Below are 16,051 nucleotides of genomic sequence, written 5' to 3'. Positions count from 1 at the left end.
TTTATTTTATTTTATTTATTTTTTAAATCTGTTTTATTTTATTTATTTTATTTTATTTTATTTTATTTATTTGACAGAGAGAGAGAGCACCAGCAGAGGGAGCGGCAGGCAGAGGCAGAGGGAGAAGCAGGATCTCCGCAGGGCGGGGAGCCTGATGAGAGGTTCGATCCCAGCACCCTGGAATCATGACCTGAGCCAAAGGCAGGAGCTTCACCAACTGAGCCACCCAGGTATTCCTTTTTTGAGGATTTTAAATCCCAGTAATATTAAGAACCTGGACTGCTAAGCTCACGAAGATACGGTTTTCCCAGAGTCGTAATTCCTTTTATATGCTATCTACACTGGAAAACCTTTGACCACCTCTCTTCTCACACCTACAACCTTTGGTGAAGGTCACAGAACACCCCCACTCACCATTTCCATCTTCCTTTTTACCTTTCTGTTTTTCATGAGCATTGCCATCATCACCAACATCATAGTAAATATTTACATACAGTTGTTCCCCCTTATTCATGGGGTATACGTGCGTCCCAAGACCCCCTGCAGATGCCTGAAACTGTGGACACTACCCAGCCCTATGGGGACTGTTTTTTTCCAATACGTACATACCTTTGATAAAGTGTACTTTGTAAATTAGGCACAGTAGGAACTTAACAACAATTATTAATACCATGGAGCAATTATAACAATAGAATTTAATACAAGGTATGTGAATGTGGTCTCGCTCAACCTAGCTTGCTGTACTGTGCTCAGCCTTCTTCCTGAGATGCTGTGAGATGATAACATGCCTGCATGATGAGGTTAGATGTTGTGATGGCTGTTAGGCAGCTAGTGACCTGACGATCCTTCAGGAGAGGATCATCTGCTTCTAGACAGTGGTTGACCGCAGGGAACTGAAGCCATGGAAACCGTGGAGACGGGAGGACTACTGTATGTGCCCAGCGCAATGTTAGCTCATTTAATCCTCGCAAGACGAGAACTATATTATTATTCACATTTTAGAGAGGAGAACACTCAGCACGGAGATGTAATTTGCCACCTAAAAAAAATGGCAAAGGTGAAATTCAAGTTCCTAATGGTCTGACAGTAATCATCTTGGGCAACAGCCAAATGTTAAACCATCTTGTTTATCAGTTGGTATGATTCCTATAGGTTGACTTGTCTTTCTCCCCAACTAATTTTGTGCTGGCCAAAGAGGAGATTTTGGGCTTTATGGATGGATATTCATTTTACGATTCACAGCCTTTCTGAAACTCTTGATCTTGGGCAAATTTGTGAAGTTGGTACTTTCAGGTTTCAGGAACATAGCACCTCTCTTTTTTAAAAAATATTTTTTTGTTTCTTGGTAGAAACCCCTTCTGCTCGTGTCAGGCAATCAGCCTTCTTGCATTTTCTCTATACTTTGCTCTATTAAAAACAAAAACAGGGGCATCTGGTGGCTCAGTCATTAAGCATCTGCCTTTAGCCCAGGGCATGATCCCAGGGTCCTGGGTTGGAATCCCACATCGGGCTCCTCCGCTGGGAGCCTGCTTCTTCCTCTCCCGCTCCCCCTGCTTGTGTTCCCTCTCTCTCTCTGGCTGTCTCTCTCTCTGTCAAATAAATAAATAAAATCTTTAAAAATAAATAAATAAAATCTTTAAAAATAAATAAATAGGGGCGCCTGGGTGGCACAGCGGTTAAGCGTCTGCCTTCGGCTCAGGGCCTGATCCCGGCGTTATGGGATCGAGCCCCACATCAGGCTCCTCCGCTATGAGCCTGCTTCTTCCTCTCCCACTCCCCTGCTTGTGTTCCCTCTCTCGCTGGCTGTCTCTATCTCTATCGAATAACTAAATAAAATCTTTTAAAAAAATAAAATAAAATAAAATAAAAAATAAAAATAAATAAAAACAAAAACACGAAAAGCACTCATGGGTTTATTGGCCTTAACGTGTATCAGTTGCTATAAATTAAAAGCATATTTGCATTTGAAAAAGTCATAAAGCCTAGTAAATAACTCCCTAGTGGTGATATTTCAGAGGACATTATTTTAGACTGGGGTCTTCCTCATATCTTGGCTTCGGGTAAACCAGTCAGTCCTATTTCCCTCTTTTATATCTCAATTCCTCAAATGATCTATTTTATTCTAACTGCTTTTATTTTCTGGCTTCTGGCTAGTCTCTCCCTAGTCCACTGAAATTAAAAACACAAAAAACATTATCACTAAATCCAGTGGTCTTTCATTTAAATGCTTTCTCTTTCATCTTTGTATGGCATTAAAAAATTTTTATCATTCCTTCTGCATTGAAAAACTATTCTCCTGAGATTCATGTAACATTATACTTGCGTAGCTACCCTCCCGCTTTTCTGTGGAATCATTTTTTCCCCTCTTTTAAAAGCTTTTCTTCTTTTGATCTCCTAATTGAATGAATTCTTCAGGCTACTACTTGAGCAAATAATGCCCATATTTAAAATTGGCACTGGTTCCCCATTATTTATACCTTTCCGAAGTTTGATGCATGAAACAGTGTGTCCACAAGCCTGCGTTAAAAAAACGAGCATCCAGGAGCCACGGCAGACACTCCTCTGTGTGTTCTAAAGACTGTAAAATTAAATATTCTGTTTCGTGATCTTACTTCCAGATGGAGTGACCATGTAACACAAGTCTGGCCAATTAAAGTATGTTGACCCTTCACCCCTCTTCCTGTTTTTGACACGGACTTGAAGCAGGAACGGCAGTGAACGACCTGTGATTCTGAGGGAAAAGCAAAGCGATTTGCAGAGATACCAGCTTCCACATTGCAGAGCACAGAATGTTCTACCTTCAAGTCCTTGTTGAGTAAGACGAACACATCCCTGTTTGTTTGGACTGCCATGTCAGGTGATTTATACCCAGAGCTGACCACACTCCTAACTACGTGTAAAAATGCAACATTATGTCTCTCTTAGAGCTTCAGAATGCACCGTAGACTATAAAAAAGAAGAACTCTATTTAATTTTGTTCAATAGATCATTTCCTAAACTCATTTGATCAAAGAGCCCTTTTCTTCCTGTATTATTACGATCCCATAGAACTCAGTTTCCTACATCGTTGCTTTCAAAGGATCCCTAGACCAGCAACGTCTGCACCACCTGAAAACCTCGTTAAAAACCAGAACCTTAGGCCCCAGCCCCAAATCAAAATCTACATTTTAATAAGACCCCGGGTAATATGTGTGACATTAAAGGTTGAGAAGCACTGCTTCGGGAAACACTGGTTCGAGGATAAAGTACAACTAACCTTAAGATTTTTTATTCGAGATATCCGTTATTATTGTCCCTGAATGCCTACGTGGCTTAATAATCACATAGGTCTTCCTCACTGCTTACTCTGCGCGAGGTATTGTTTGAAATACTTGTATAATCCTCAACCTAAACTTGTAAGGCAGGCACTATCATAATCTTCATCTTACAGATGAGATGGCTGAGGCTCAGAGAAGTTAAGTAGCTTACCCAAGGTCACACAGCTATCAGGTGGCAGAATCCTTGGTTTAAAGATTTAAGGATCGCTAAACTCTATTGCCTGTCTAACCTGCTTTTTTTCCCCTCATACTTTCCTACTTTGTGTACTTTATACAAGATTTCCTTCAGCCTGCAGTGATATCCCACATACACCTAGCTTAAAAATCTCCACTCAAAAAGTTAATTCTTCCGGGAAGATTTTTCGATCTCCTCCCACCAGCCTGGTCAGGTCTCCTGCTATACCTTCCCCAGGAACATATTTTTCCTTTATACTAATCAGCTTTTAAAATTATTTATATTTTTCTGATTATATGGTTAGTGCATGTCTTTCTTTAAAAAAATGAGCTTCACTTGGGCTTGAACAGTTGGTGCTCAAATATTTTTTAGACTACCTTGTCTTTATTCATACTTTTCCTCTCGCTTGAAAGGTTCTCTCCCTCCACCTCACTCATCCAAGTTCTATCCGCATAAGCGGCAGCGTGGTAGCAAAACATTGGATTTGGGATAAGATTTGAGTGAATTTGGAGTTGAGTCCTCGTTCCCTGGCTTATTAGCTTGTAAGTTTGAGCAGTCACAAAATCTCAGATCCACGAAAGTTCACCTCTGTTACAGGGGGGATAACAATACCTCACAGGACTTGTGTAAGAATTAAAACAAGGCTTCTAAAAGAAGTGTCTAACCTACACAAACATCCTAAAAATACAGGGTAATGTTTTATAGGGACTAAGACTCTAAATCGTGATTATGAGTTCCAGCTCTGTAGTCAGAGACCTGAGTTGAAATCCTAACTTATATTTATTGTCTATGCAGTTGATTTGGCAATCTGTTACTTACTGGATTTTTTTCATGTGTGTTTTCAACTGCATTTATACTTAATTTATTATATATTTACCCAAGACATGTTATATAGTCTGTGCTTTTTATTTTTTGTTCAACATAAGCATTTATCATAACCTTCTGCACATAGGAATTCAATAATCTACATTTATTTGAAGAATACACGTTTTTGCTGTACTGAAAGTGCATTAAGTAATCAAGGTAAGTAGGAATGAAAAGCAGTACACGTAACAGTTACCATTGTCACGTACGCGTGTATATGTTCAGAAGTGCTATTTTTCAAATCAAGTTAAACCTAACTGAATTACAGAAAGAAAGCCCACCAGGGAAAAATTAAACAATATTTGGAATAAAATCATTGGGCCTAATTTTCATAACCACAGATTTCAAAGAATACCACCATCCATGCCAGGTATGCCAGACAATCCCATTGTCTGTTTTAGCGGTGTAGGGGCCGGCGTAGTATAAGCCATTCAGGTTTGCGGAGTGACACCTAGTGGGGAGAAAAATAAACACAAAACAGTCAGCCTAGAAAAGTCGCCTTCCTAAAACCTTCTATTGGCTAGCAAACGATAAAAAACATTTTGACTATGAATCCTGCCATTTTTCAGACAAGGGAATATTGATTAATTTCCAAAAGCCAGGAGATTTCTACAACAGATGGGTTTTTTCAACTGATGGATTTTAGTGCCATAACAAATCTTAGGATACAACCCAGGTCACCTGAAGGGTCCTGTAAAAGAAGCATTTCTGTTCTTAATGCTTTTACACAGAGAAAGGGAAAACAAGCAAACCAAAACACGACCTTGTAACCTTCAGCCTTTGCAAGCGTGATATGGGTTCACAAACCCAGGTGTGGCAGGGCGCTCTTGTGCCAGCTTCCCTGTGTAATTTACACTTACGTGTTCATCCATCTGCTGCCAAGACATAGCTTTTGTACTGCAAACTCCCTTCCTCCCCCTTTAAAAATCACCAACATGTCCATTATTTTAACCTCAAGGGTAGGAAAACAAAACCTACACCACCATGTAACGTTTTCCCAGCAATTAACTGATAATCATTCGTCCGAGTTGCCGAGTTAATTTTTTAACATATATTGTTCCAATCTAGATAAGTGGGTTGGCTTATCATAAATTTTAAAATGTCCCACTTCCTCCTTTAGAATCTGTAAATTTTGTCCCTGATGTGTATAACTAAGAGTGTGTGATAATTTCCTGTGTATGTTAAGAATGAGCTGTTACATACTGATTAACCAATGAAAAGATGGCAGATAATAAGATCAAAGGAGAACATTCACAAGGGATAGTTCTGAATAATCAATGGAAAGTACCTAAATTACTGAATCAAAAAAAGCGTGTAATTTATCCATCGATGCTGAGCTTTTGGCGTGGATCACTTAAGCAGCTTAGTGATTTGCTCCTGCTGCCCACCCGGACAGTCTCCTAATTAACTTGGTATTACTAAAGCCGTGTGTGCTCAATCTGCAAGTATCAAAGACCTACTGTGTCTTTAAAACTGTATGGAAAGTAATGTTAGAGAAACAATACCCTAAACTGAACCTCCTGTTTTCCTAGAGACATCTACTCTATATACAATTTTTATTGGGTCTGTGATTTGAATCTCATTAGGAAAACTAACTTCATGGTCAGCATAAAAAAATCTTAGTTATTCTAACACCAATTTTCCAACACCTTTCAGTTTCTGAAATAGCCTGAACTTGCAACTACGTGAGGAGTTGGCTGGGGCTCCGTCGCTGAAGAAGTAGCTGTGAGCACTCGCATGAGCAAAGCAGAGACGACATCCACACTCAGTGACCGGTTTGCTATGTGGAGAAAGAATGTCTTGCAGGTGAGAGATAATTATGAAGTGCCAACATTTCATGTAAGTTAGGACTTTAGGATAAAAAAAAAAAAAGAGGGTAAGGAGGAAGAGGATGATAGGATTAAACAAGAGGAATAGGAGGCATGGTAGAAATAGCACCGAGCTTCTGGAACAATTGACTTTTTCTCCAGCTTTACTGATTTTCCACCTGTACAGACTTTTCATCTCCTTTGGCTTCAACGATAATGAAGGGTTCCCTTCGGCAGCCCCAGCTACCAAATTGCCTTTCTTTGTCATCTCTGAACCCTTATAGCTAAAGTCAAGTAAATCATTTATTTGCCCATGTTAATATATGTGCTGGTTGTCCTTTAGACACCATGGCAGCCAGACAATGAGGTAGGTTCATGGTCATGTTCAAAATCAAACATTAAGGGATCTTGCAACTTAGTGAATTATGGATACGTTTTACATAATGCTGGTAATTTTTACACAATGCTAACTTAGAAGGACAGGGGAGGAAAAAGGAGGAGGAAGAGAAGGTGACAAAGATGGCCTTTAAAAGCACAAGAAAACCACTAGGGAAAAGACTATCATCCTCTTTGGTTTGATAAGAAGGAAAGATACCTTTGTTTCCCCGTCCTCTCTCATTGCTCTAAGTGCTCCAGTTCCTTTACAAGTGACCAAAAATTAAATGGACTCAAACTTTTAAAAAAGCAAAATCCAGAGAAAATACTGTTTTTACAACCACTTCATTTCAGTTCGACACATCACACTACCTACAACTAGCTGTCTCTCCGTAGAATCTACAACTCTAAAATCAGCACGTCACAGGGGCGCCGGGGTGGCTCAGATGTTAAGCTTCTGCCTTTGGCTCAGGGCGTGATCCCAGGGTCCTGGGATCGAGCCCTGCATCAGGCTCCCTGCTCTGCTGGGAGCCTGTTTCTTCCTCTCCCACTCCCCCTGCTTGTGTTCCTCTCTCTGTGGCTGTCTCGCTCTCTCTGCCAAATAAACAAATAAAATTTAAAAAAAAAATCACCATTCTGGAGCCTCCAAATGGGCTTCCTTGTTTAAAAATAAAATGAAATAAGTTAAAAAATAAAATAAAATCAGCACGTCACAATAGCTGATGTTCCTGGAGAAGACTCTCATGCTTTCAGGGAAAATTAATATACGCCTTGCCTCGTAGACCTCCACTTAATAAGACAGAGGACTGCAAAATGCTTTAAAAGTACTTACAACACAAAAATAAAGTTAAAATTGGGATGGTGGAACTTAATGGGTCGTTTTCAATAATATGGAAAATCTGACACTCCAGAAACACTAACTTACTGAAGATTCCATAATGGAAAATCAAAATGGCCAGACATTTTGAGGTGGTCCTTGCTTTCTAAAGAGAAAAGCCTTTCAAAACTTACGTACTGCCTACCAGTTGGAGCACATCTGCTTCGCAGACATAGCAGACCCATCAAGTTAGTTTTAAGGAAGACTGTATGAAGTTTCCTTTCTTGCCTAAACTTTGTAATTACAACGAAGGGAGCTATCTGGAAACCATCTTGGGTGGAGAACAGTTAAAGGGGTCAAGAGTATCTGGCCTAGAGACGAGAAAATCTCGAGGAATACAATAAATATCCTCTCATCCATTGCCTGAAGGATTCTGTTGAAAGGGAATTACAGTTGCTCTATTAACTACTGAGGAAAAAATCTGGCAAGATATAAGAAGACCGATTGCAAGTTAGTAAAAGGAAAAACTGAGTTCAATTAAAAAAATGTAATGAGCTAGCTGATAAAGTAACACTGAAGTATTCAGCAAGAGGGTGGACTTAGGTGTCAGGAATATTGTAGAGGAAATTTCTGTATTGGGAGGAGCTTGGATTCAATGATTTAATACAAGTCACAGTGATTGAAAAGTAGTTTTACATAGTAAAAATTACACAAATAACATGGTCATTTCATATGGTAGGAGAAGGCAAAGACCAAGCTGGTTATTAGAAAGCTGAAAATATTTCTCCTGTATAAATGCTCTCTATATTTTCATGTCAATTTGTGGCCAACTATTTATGATAACTTGCCCATAATTCAGTTTGCAAGCAATCCTCGCATAAGTAGTAATTTGATTTATTTCTATAACACCTTTCAAGCTTTATTCATGCACACAATGAACAAATCCTCAAAAATACTTCATGACTGAGGAATTCTAATAAGGATGATTACATAATAATACCGGTATTATAAAGAAGACAACATTGCCTCACCTGTTATAATTAATGCCCACCAGTGAGATATTATCAACGCCATCACAACTATGTTTGTAAAATGCAAACCTGTTAAACCACCAGCCAGACTGATCTTCTTCTGCACAGTTTCCTTCATAGTTGTCATTATCTCTGTCCCGTGTGCTGAATTTCATTCTTTGGTGACTACCCCACCATTGCACCTCAGGATGAAGATTCCCTGCGAGGGAGTCTCCTGCTGTTCCAGAATATTCCCCGATATTCAGCTCATAGGAATTCTAGAGGAAAAGAGGAAACTTCCCCTATCAGTTGTCACTCTAATGTGTTAATTTAGTGTTGATAATTAATGTTAATAATATGTTTATTTAATAAACAAAAGAACAGGTCCTACTGTATCTATTTGTTTCCACTGACTTTAGGGTTTATATTTTACACATTAATTCATGATGTTACTTATTAGAAAATTTGAGTACCTTTTCATCTCCAACTTTGAAAAGTTTATATTGTGCATAACGGCTATTTTTTTCAAAATCTCCAAGGTCTATTTTTAAAGTGTAGTCTCCTGAAAAAAAAAAAACAAGCAAAAAATGATAGGATATTTCTGATGTGTGAGATGACATTGATTCATAGAGGTTTACAAACAACTCATGGCTCTATTTTACTTAAACCATTTCCTTTAGCCATGAGTCAGCTTTCAAAGAGCAAACAGTGTCTCCCTTGTATTTACAACATGAACATTTTATTGTGTATTTTACTTGAAAATAGCTAGAGACACAATATTAAAGGTGGAAATTTTCTACAGATCCATCCCAGGTAAAAGCTAGTGCAATTCACTTGACAAAGAACAACAGAAAACAAGTCATTATTTAGCTAATAGATTAAGAAATCTATCAATGAGGGGTGCCTTGGTGGCTTAGTGGTTAAGCATCTGGCTCTGGATCTCAGCTTAGGTCATGATCTCAAGGTCATGAGATCAAGTCCCACATTGGGATCCATACTGGGAGTCTGCTTAGGATTCTATCTCCCCCTCTCCCCTTCCCTCTGCTCACACATGCTCTCTCAATCTTTCTCTCTGTCTCTCTCTCTTTCAAAAAAAAAAAAAATATATATATATATAACAATGCAAGAAGTTTTAAGAAGTTTAAACATTTATCTTCTTTTTCTTACTTTCAGTAAGAATGTTGCTCTTAAAAGTAAATAATAATTGAACTAGTTGGTATCTTCAAGTGATCTTTTCTCCATTGTCCCATCATTTGTGAATCACAAGACTATTCTTTTTTGAAAAACAGAACTCTTGTCAGGAACCAGAAAGTTATAAATCAAACTAAATGTTAGATAGTATATGTTCTATCCTCCTACTTTGATAAATAAAATTTCACAATGACTTATAAGACCAGGTTTGAATTTAGTATCTTAGTCTCCTTGGGGTTCCAAGCCAGAACATGGAGGCCCAGGGGGAGAGACCCTCTGGACCCCATCACACAGGTCTCGTGTATGGTCTGCCTCTTTTCCTGTCTCTATCTCTATCTCCATCACGCACAGAAAGGAGTCTTGTCCACATTTGTGGACATTCCAGGCTGCACATCTAAGCTCTATTTATACCCATACTAAAAGCTATTGCTTTACCTCCCCTCAGGCCCAGGGGTGTGTGTACCAGCAACACAATCTTCTCAAGGGGGGTAGATGAAAAGAGGCATGAACAGGTCCTGGAAACAAGCTCAGGGCTGTTTGGGCAGGGAATGCTGGATTGGCTCTTACCGAGTGGGGAGGAGTGTGGACTTCTGTTGGCCCTGGCGCTCTAGCCCCACAGACTCTCCCTCCCATGGAGCTCTCTGATGCGGGATTCTGGAAGAGACCCCTCTAATCTTATGGAAAGGCAATAAAGTTTATTTGAGCCAAGACTGTAAAGTGGAATAGAGCAGTAAGGCAGGCTAAGTTAACTCTCCTAATAAATACTTCGCATTTTTGAAGAAATACGAAGTCAGACTCAATGTTTCAGGTAACCATCTTAATATCTTTATGGTCAACATGTAAATAAAAATGCAATTACAGACCATTCCTAAATTAATGTTATTGCAAACATTTCCAGTCAAAACTTATGTAATGGGGATAAGGCTATTTTCTGAGGAAATTCACTAGCCTTAAGTGCTCTCACAATTAAAGAATTGCAAAGGCATGGGTTTTCCTTGGGATAATGTGATATTGGTTGTGAAACCTGGGACTGATAAACACATTTTTGCTGTCATGAGAGTAGGAGCCTGAAAACCAGTTAAAACATGAAGGGGAAGGAGATGTGTTGGAGACGTGCATCTGAGTAAATAAGCATTTAATATTAATTTGATAATACTTTTGAACGTTATGTATTTAGAAGGATCCAAGGGTTACTGCTTAGAGTTCTCATAGTTTCAATAAGAAACCAGATAAATATTAACGTGCAAAAAAAGCGCAGGTATGGTAAGTGTTTTATCTTTCATAAAACCCTCCAAAGTAGGAAAATAAATACATTGAAGGAAGGGAAATTTTATGTAAATTTAGAGCATTGATCACAAGAAGGACAAGCAAAGAAAGCATCAGGCTTCTAGATTATCTATCCTCTCCAGCTATTATTCTGGTGTCTCAAAGACCCCTATAATTATAATCTCACCTTTGAATTATGAGTATAGAAACACCAATCACTTTCCTTAACTTGGATGAAACAAGCAAACCCCTGCTTTTGTGTTTAATGCATTGCCGGTGTGGTATAGTAGTACGCTTTCTTGAGCAATACAATTGCCTTTTATAAAACATTCTGAATCAGACCCGAATGAGGCTGTCTACAATCCCAGACTTACACTTGAGGCAAGGAAGGCAATGAACTGGAGTAAATGAACATGGGAAAAAGAAACTTAGAAAATTCATCAAACTAATGATATTTTAGACAAATATTGAACCCTAGTAGAAGATACCCAGGCAGGACATAGGACACAGGGGAAATTGTTCAGATGTCTTCTATTTGAAATGTGTCAATAAAATAAAATAAAATGGCTCAATGGATGGATAGGTATGTGATTAAAATAATAAAAACAGTTAAAATGTTAGTGTAGAATCTAGGTGGTAGGTCGACTCTTCTTTCAGTTTTGCTGTATCTTTGAAATTTTTCCAAATAAAAGCTGAGGGGGATGGAGGCAAGGACATTTGTTACAGTATTTGATTGCAAAAACAGCCCCAATGCCCCAGTTGTTTACCTCAACCTTTGCAATGTGACTTTGTAACTCCTCCCATTAAGTCCATTTCTTTTCCCTTAAACTGTGCTGGTGTCGTGATTTACTTTTACCAGAAGAAGGCAGTGAAAATGACCATGTGCCGGTTGTTAAGGCTAGGTCTCAAGCAACTTTCGTACTTGCCCTCTCTTTTTTTGGAACTCTGCCTGAAGAGTTCCAAGCTGGCTACCTGGAAGACGAGACCATATAGAGCAGAGCCAGATCATTCCATCTGAGGCCAACCTACAGCAGCCAGCCTTCCGCAGACCAGGAAGTTGGTCACAGACCCATGAGCAAGCCCTGCCAAGATCAGCAGCCCAGATGAGCAAAACTGTCCAGCCAGCTTGTACATTTGTGAGCAATAATAAATGGTTGCGGCTTTAAACCAGTAAATCGAGAAGAGGCCTGTTACATACTACTATCATGGCAATAGAGAGCTGACCCAGTATAGATATTTTGAGGAACTCGAGGCATTAAAAAAAGAAGGATGATGACATTCCATTTCCTTTCCAGAAATAGAAAATAAATATATGAGAAATCTCCCACTCCCAGTGCAGATCTAGTTTCTTTGCCTCTGGTCCTACTTTTAAGTGGCCATATTGTATAAAGGGGATTATTGCCCAAAAGGGATCATTGCCATCTGCAAAACACAGCAGTTACTGAATTGGTTCCATTGCCTATGGTTTCGGGAAAAACATTTTAGTGTTTTTTTTTAAATTGTACTTCAAGTGAATTTGGTAACAGGCAAAACTTACCTTGTATGGTCAATAAGTGAAGATTTTTATTACCCAGCCAATATTCACCATTTTCCTGAACAAAATTTCCAAAGCCATTTTCATAGTCATTCCAGCCTCTAAAAAATTTAAAGTGAACACTGATTTTAGCAAAATCCTAAAGGACCTTTGTAGCAACCAAGGTGCCCACCCCTCCCAACTACCATCCCCACCCCCAACGTTTTCTCAGTTAGTAAATGCACTTTCGGTATTCTTACTTAGAGAGTGAAATTCTAATTATAGACCTCAGGATATAATAAAAAGGCTAAACTTGTTGTGAATCTCACACACACTACTCCAAATAAACCCTTATGTCATAATTAGCACACCTGTTAAAGTTCTCACTGCCATCAGATCGTCTCTGAATTACAGTCCATCCTCCTCCATCAGACATGTCACAGTAAACGGAGAATATTGTTGGGCTCTGGAGAGGTTTGATTTTGTAAAATCCACTGCGCTTATAACCATCATTAAAAATCTCCGAACAGTCTGTTTGCAAAACAAGGTAATGTAACACTTGTTATGTGTTTTTTTTCCCTCTCATGAGAGCTTCTGGATAAGATTACTCAATACTAATGGAGACAGATAAACACATGGTGTAGATAATCAGCTTTTTAAAATTGCATCTTGGACATCTTGCAGTAAATAGTAGGCAAGTCTTATTTCCTTTCCTAGTATTTAATTATCATCTGACTCCTTGACATGATCATGAAAATAAAATAGGAATTTGGTTTCTCATTTCTACTTTTGTGGAAAACAATTAAAAATTATATATGTTCAGTTAATTACAGTATATTTAATTGGAACTTATAGCCTCCTATGACAGAATATTAGAACTTATCTCTCCTAGGAAGCTAAAATGAAAGTAGAAATGTAACCTCAAACAAATAATTTAATATGGGTTATCTTGATTAAAACATTACAGATCATTCTGAACATCTGGAGATGAATTCAAAATAGTAATCTTCTTGTTAGATTCTTATAACCTCCCAGTCTCAACAGATTTTTTTTACTAACCCACTGAAATTTCTAACACTCCATGCATTCTTAGATGTTTTTGCTAAAAACTGCAAGCTTCTGCTATTACTTTTATCCCTATGTTCTTCTTTGCCATGATATTTCTTCGACTATTGAAGCAAACACAGGTACCAATTTGTCACCGAAAAGTAATATCTATTTCTTAAATAACTTGAGGGTAGGATAAATTAATAGCCACTGGGTCTTATCTAGGCTGATAGGTACACACTTAGAGAATATGGCAAGTATGGACTTCACTATTGTTTCATGGCTAGGAGCTATGTTTAAAGGTTGGTTGAAGTAGAGGCCACTAGAAAGAGATGGTCTCAAGAATACCTAGTTACAGATTTTTGAGTAAAAAACGCTATAACTTAACATTACAACTTTCACGTGTTACTCTTATCATTTTGTTAATTTCCTTCCTTTTAAAAAAAAAAATTCTGTTCCTGATTGGATAATTCTATCTTGTTAGCATATTTTAAAGTTCTTTCTTCATTTTCATTGTTTTGATGCCAAATTTTCTACAACTCTGTTTTGTTACAAATAAAATATATTGCACATTAAATTGGTGGAATAGGCAATAGAAATTAGAAGAGAAAAGAAAATAAAGAACTTTGCCGCTTTCAAAAACCTTCACCAGGTTGAGACCAATCATATACTATTGCTGAGATGTTCCTCTTTGTAATGATTTGGGCTTTATTTGTATATTTATTTCTAAGATTCAGAAGCCCATTCTTTAGGCCTGCTGGGTTCTTTTTAAAAAAAAATCATTTTTTGGCAATTAAACAAGAAGAAAAGCATTACCTAAAATTAGTTCTGTGTTGTTCAAAAGCTTACATTTTGTGGTCAAGTAAGTCGTACAACACTTTTCATTAAAGTAAGCAGATTTTAACCTTGTTAAGGAAGGAGCGCTTTGCTTACATATAATCTCCTACCAAAGAGCTGAATAGTAAAGACTCCAAAGCTTCAGACTATTTTCTAGGCAAATATGGAAATGATTAACTATAACTTTTTGCTCTGGAAAACTTTGTGAATATAGCATTTGCAGCCAACATTTTCTATTTGTTTCTATTTTATGCCAAATGCAAGTTTGTTTGTGTTTTTAAAAAATTTTTCCTTCTTCCCAGAGGAAAAAACCAAACACAGCTTAAATCCAGAGGAAAGCTTTCAACTTAAAAAAAAAAAAAAGGCAAAAAACAGAACAAAAACCACCCAACAAGTTAAAAAACATCAAAAAAGCACCAGTAGCAAAATTGCTCATAAGAAATAAGTTAGAAATAAGGAGCCTGCCTTGGGGAAATGTGATTTACACTGTGATACCAGGAAGTTCAAGCAATGTAGGGTGTAAAACATTAACGAGGTATTTCAAACTATGATTTTCAAAATGTTTCGACCCACTCAACTCTCTGGAGAATAGGCAGGCAAGGACAGGCTTAGAAAGCTCTGTGCTCATGGGAGTTTAAAAAACAAAAAGGGATTTTTGGATACTTACATAATACTGGAGCGAGGCCAAGATTTCCTGCCCTCTGACAAACACTACACTAAACTGGGTGAGGTGAATACTTTCTCTGACCATGCAGAAAGCAAGCCACATTGGAAGGCCGAAAGTTTAAGCTTCACGAAGTGATATGACAGCCTGCCAAACAGACTTCCCTCTTGTCCCACAATGGTGGCTGAGCTCAAAGCGGAGAACCAAAGACACGATGTCCCCACATGCTAAGCTCAATGAAAGGCCAGCATGAGCCCAGCCACCACTCAGGGGCATGCGGGGAAATGCTAGAGCTCGCCCTGCTCTAGTCATTCTACCCGCCCCCTGCCCCCCCCCTTTGCCCCTCCGCAGTCAGGCAACATTAAGAAGGAAACTTAAAAGAAGAGAGTGTGTTGGTTCCTTGGAGAGGGCAGGATTCTTGAGGGGTAGGGTGAGTAGGCTCGCTCCTGTGAAAATAAGGGAGAGCGTATATAATAATGTGGATAGAGAGCTGACATTCATTGAGCGCTTCTTTTGTACTAAATGCTATTGTAATCATGTTACCTGCGTTAACTCTTAATCTTTACAACTAAGAAGCATTCTTATCATTTCCATTTCACAGATGAGGAATATGAGGGCCATAAAGGTTAAGTAACTTGCCCCAAAGCTACAGCTAGCAAGATGGGCAGTTGGAATTTGAAACCAGGTTCAATGCTTCTGCCATACATGAAGATTACGACACAGATCTACTAACTTCTGGGTTTTTTTTTTTAATGTTATATCCAAAACCAGAAAATGTCTATCATCTATTCTATGTGCGATAATGTTATAAGACAGACAAGACAGACAGACACACACACACACACACACACACGATAATGGTTTGTCCATGTGACTCTTCCATCCAATTCCTGCTTATACAGTCGGTCCTCCTCTGACCTTGGTATTTCCATTTCCTACTAACTGATTTCTGCCTTATTCCTTGGTGACTTTCCCAAGGTCTCCACCCAGCACTCCTGACACAGGGATTGGAGTTTTAGCTCCTGAACATCATTCTTCCCATGACTGGTTGCACAGTGCTAGTAACAAACATCCAATCACCTGCTTCCTGACATGACTGGACACTTGAATTTGTGTTCACAACCTGCTCAGATTGTATCTGAATAGATACCCTGGGTTTTGAGCTTA

The 16,051-nt window shown here is 38.5% G+C and overlaps 1 protein-coding gene across 3 annotated transcripts in view; it reads right to left on the bottom strand.

Annotated features, from left to right (window-relative positions):
- Positions 1 to 4,447: 4,447 nt before the first annotated feature.
- The window catches only part of FGL1 (fibrinogen like 1), a 36,803-nt gene continuing 25,199 nt past the window's right edge, over positions 4,448 to 16,051 (bottom strand). For all 3 annotated transcript variants that reach the window (XM_008710903.2, XM_008710904.2, XM_008710902.2), the window contains 5 exons: positions 12,708 to 12,867; positions 12,361 to 12,458; positions 8,840 to 8,928; positions 8,457 to 8,644; positions 4,448 to 4,807 (listed from right to left, as the gene is read on the bottom strand). In XM_008710903.2, coding sequence (XP_008709125.1) covers positions 4,648 to 4,807; positions 8,457 to 8,644; positions 8,840 to 8,928; positions 12,361 to 12,458; positions 12,708 to 12,867 — 695 coding nt within the window. In that variant the 3' untranslated portion in view covers positions 4,448 to 4,647. The remainder of the gene's footprint in view (positions 4,808 to 8,456; positions 8,645 to 8,839; positions 8,929 to 12,360; positions 12,459 to 12,707; positions 12,868 to 16,051) is intronic.

Source organism: Ursus maritimus, unplaced genomic scaffold, assembly GCF_017311325.1.
Source record: "Ursus maritimus isolate PB19 unplaced genomic scaffold, ASM1731132v1 scaffold_28, whole genome shotgun sequence".
Taxonomy (NCBI): domain Eukaryota; kingdom Metazoa; phylum Chordata; class Mammalia; order Carnivora; family Ursidae; genus Ursus; species Ursus maritimus.
This window is presented reverse-complemented; position numbering and strand designations above follow the sequence as displayed.